Genomic DNA, 2154 nt, shown 5'->3' on the forward strand with positions numbered 1-2154 from the left:
AGGAGGAGGAGAGGCAAGAGCCCCCGCACCCCCTCCTGGAGCCCCCCCCCCAAGCAGGCCAGCCAAGAGGCGGGGGAGGAAGTCCCGGCCCCTTGGGGCTCTGCAGAGAAATTTCAGACAAAGAGGAGGGAGACGACAAAGGCCTTTTCTTAAAGAATAAAAAACATTTATTCAACCCAGCGAACAATCCTCATGAACACCAGAAGTAAACTTTTTTGCATGTTTCCTTGAAAGCAGCCCGTGAGTGATCATGAACTGCAATACAGGGAGATCGGTTTTCGCCGGAGGGGAGGGGAGGGGGGCCCCAGCGGGATTCAGCCCCGTTGGCTGCCTGACGCAGGAGGAAGACAAAGGAAAGGGCCCAGACAGAGGAGCCCTCAGCCCCCCCCCTTGCGATGCCAGCCATGGGAGCCCGTGGCCATGCTGACCCACACACACCACCCAGGCCAGCCACAGTTGGACCCAAGCTGGGGAGGGGGAGCTGTGGCGCCCGTGGCTCCTGGGCGGGGCGAAGCCAAGTGGGCCTGTGGCTCAAGGCTGCCAGCAGCCCTCCAGGAACCGGGAAGATGCGGGGCTCCGGGGGGGGGGCACTCCGTTCCCTTGTCTAGAGCAGGAGGCCGCCCACCGGCCACGAGGAGGAGGAGGTAACTGAGCCGGTTTCAGGTTTGACGGGTGGGGCCTGGCCTAGGACTGAGCAGCGGGGGACCACAGCGGGGGGGGGGGGGCAACTTCTGGCATCCTCAAGGCGGCAGCAGCAGCACCAGAGAGAGCAAAGTGGCCACGGACCGCCAGAGAGCACAGGACTGGCCGGCACACCCGCCCCCTCCCCGGCCTGGCGCCTCCTCTGTCCTCTGTGCCCAGAGCAGAAGGAAGGAGAAGCAATAAATACGGAGGCTGGGCTGAAGAAGAGGTGGCGGCGGAAGGTGCTCCCTTGACTCCCTTTGGCACCAGGTGGGCAGCGGGCCCTGGCGAGACGGCGCCCTGATCTGCCACTTCAAGTACGTCCCAGGAAACAGGTGTGTGTGTGTGTGTGTGTGTGTGTGTGTGGGGAGATGCCGGGTGGGTCCGCACTCCTTCACGAGGACAGAGCCGCCACCGGCAGGCAGGAGGGACTCAGCCCCCCCCCCCCCGCGGCCTTAGATGGGGATGCCCACGGTGCTGACCTGCTCCCTCAAGCCCAGGAGGCTGTAGGCGATGCGCTTCTGGTGCCCGGGGAGGCGCACCCCGATTCTCTTGATGTCCCTGGGAACGGGGGGGGGAAGAGGGTCAAGCGGGGAACGGTGGGAAGGCAGGAGCCCTCTCATCCCCCCCCCAAACTCAGATGGTTTTTCAGCAGCAGTGGAAGTCCCTCCCCATCCTACGGGGAAAGGCAGCCCCCCCCCCCCACCCGATCTAACAGAACCCCAGAAGGATTCTCAGCAAGGACTCCACAGTGGCCTTTGGGAGCAGCAGCGGGGACAACTCGAGTGACCGAGCCCTGCCTGCCTGTCCCTACCCCAGGGGAACATTTCCTTGCCATGGGGAAACTGAGGCAGGCAAGAGGAAGAAGTGACGCTGCTGGGCCCGCCCCCCTGCTCCCCTACGGGGTGGGGCCTGTGCCAAGCCCCTCACTCACTCGTCGGTCATCTGGACCACCTTCTCAATGACATCGTAGCCGGCAGCCACAAAGTGCTCTGCGTACTGGTGCATTTTGATGGACTCCAGCCAGTCGTGCACGGTTCGGAAAGGGGCCCCCTCAGAGCCACTGGTGCTGGGCAGGCGGATGGAGACCCTTCGAAGACACAAAAGGGGCCCCCCTGGCTCTTGAGGGTCTGTCGAGGCCGTGGAGCCTCCTGGCCCCCCAGCAGGGAAGGTCCCCGCGCCCTGCAGCCCAAGGGGGCCCCTACCGAGGGTCAAAGTCCGCCAAGGTCTTGAGTGAGTCGGGAGAGCGGAGGAGTTTGTCCAGGATGCTGACGATGTCGCTGAACTTGGGCCGGCGGCTCCGCTCCTGCTGCCAGCACTGCATCATAAGCTGGTAGATGGCGGACGGGCAGTCCATGGGGGCCGGGAGCCGGAAGCCCTCGTTGATGGCCTTCATCACCTGCCCCCGGGAGGGAGAGAGGGAGGGAGGGAGGGAGGGAGGGAGGTGAGCAAAGCAAGGGGAGCCGTTTGGGT

The 2154-nt window shown here is 64.5% G+C and overlaps 1 protein-coding gene across 1 annotated transcript in view; it reads right to left on the bottom strand.

Moving 5' to 3' along the window:
- Window positions 1-292: 292 nt before the first annotated feature.
- The window catches only part of EPHA2 (EPH receptor A2), a 15542-nt gene continuing 13680 nt past the window's right edge, over window positions 293-2154 (bottom strand). Inside the window, exons 14-16 of the mRNA XM_015412579.1 lie at window positions 1887-2080; window positions 1616-1771; window positions 293-1242 (exon numbers count right to left, since the gene is read on the bottom strand). Coding sequence (XP_015268065.1) covers window positions 1137-1242; window positions 1616-1771; window positions 1887-2080 — 456 coding nt within the window. The 3' untranslated portion in view covers window positions 293-1136. The remainder of the gene's footprint in view (window positions 1243-1615; window positions 1772-1886; window positions 2081-2154) is intronic.

Source organism: Gekko japonicus, unplaced genomic scaffold, assembly GCF_001447785.1.
Source record: "Gekko japonicus isolate JY-2015 unplaced genomic scaffold, Gekko_japonicus_V1.1 scaffold131, whole genome shotgun sequence".
NCBI classification, from domain to species: Eukaryota; Metazoa; Chordata; class Lepidosauria; order Squamata; family Gekkonidae; genus Gekko; species Gekko japonicus.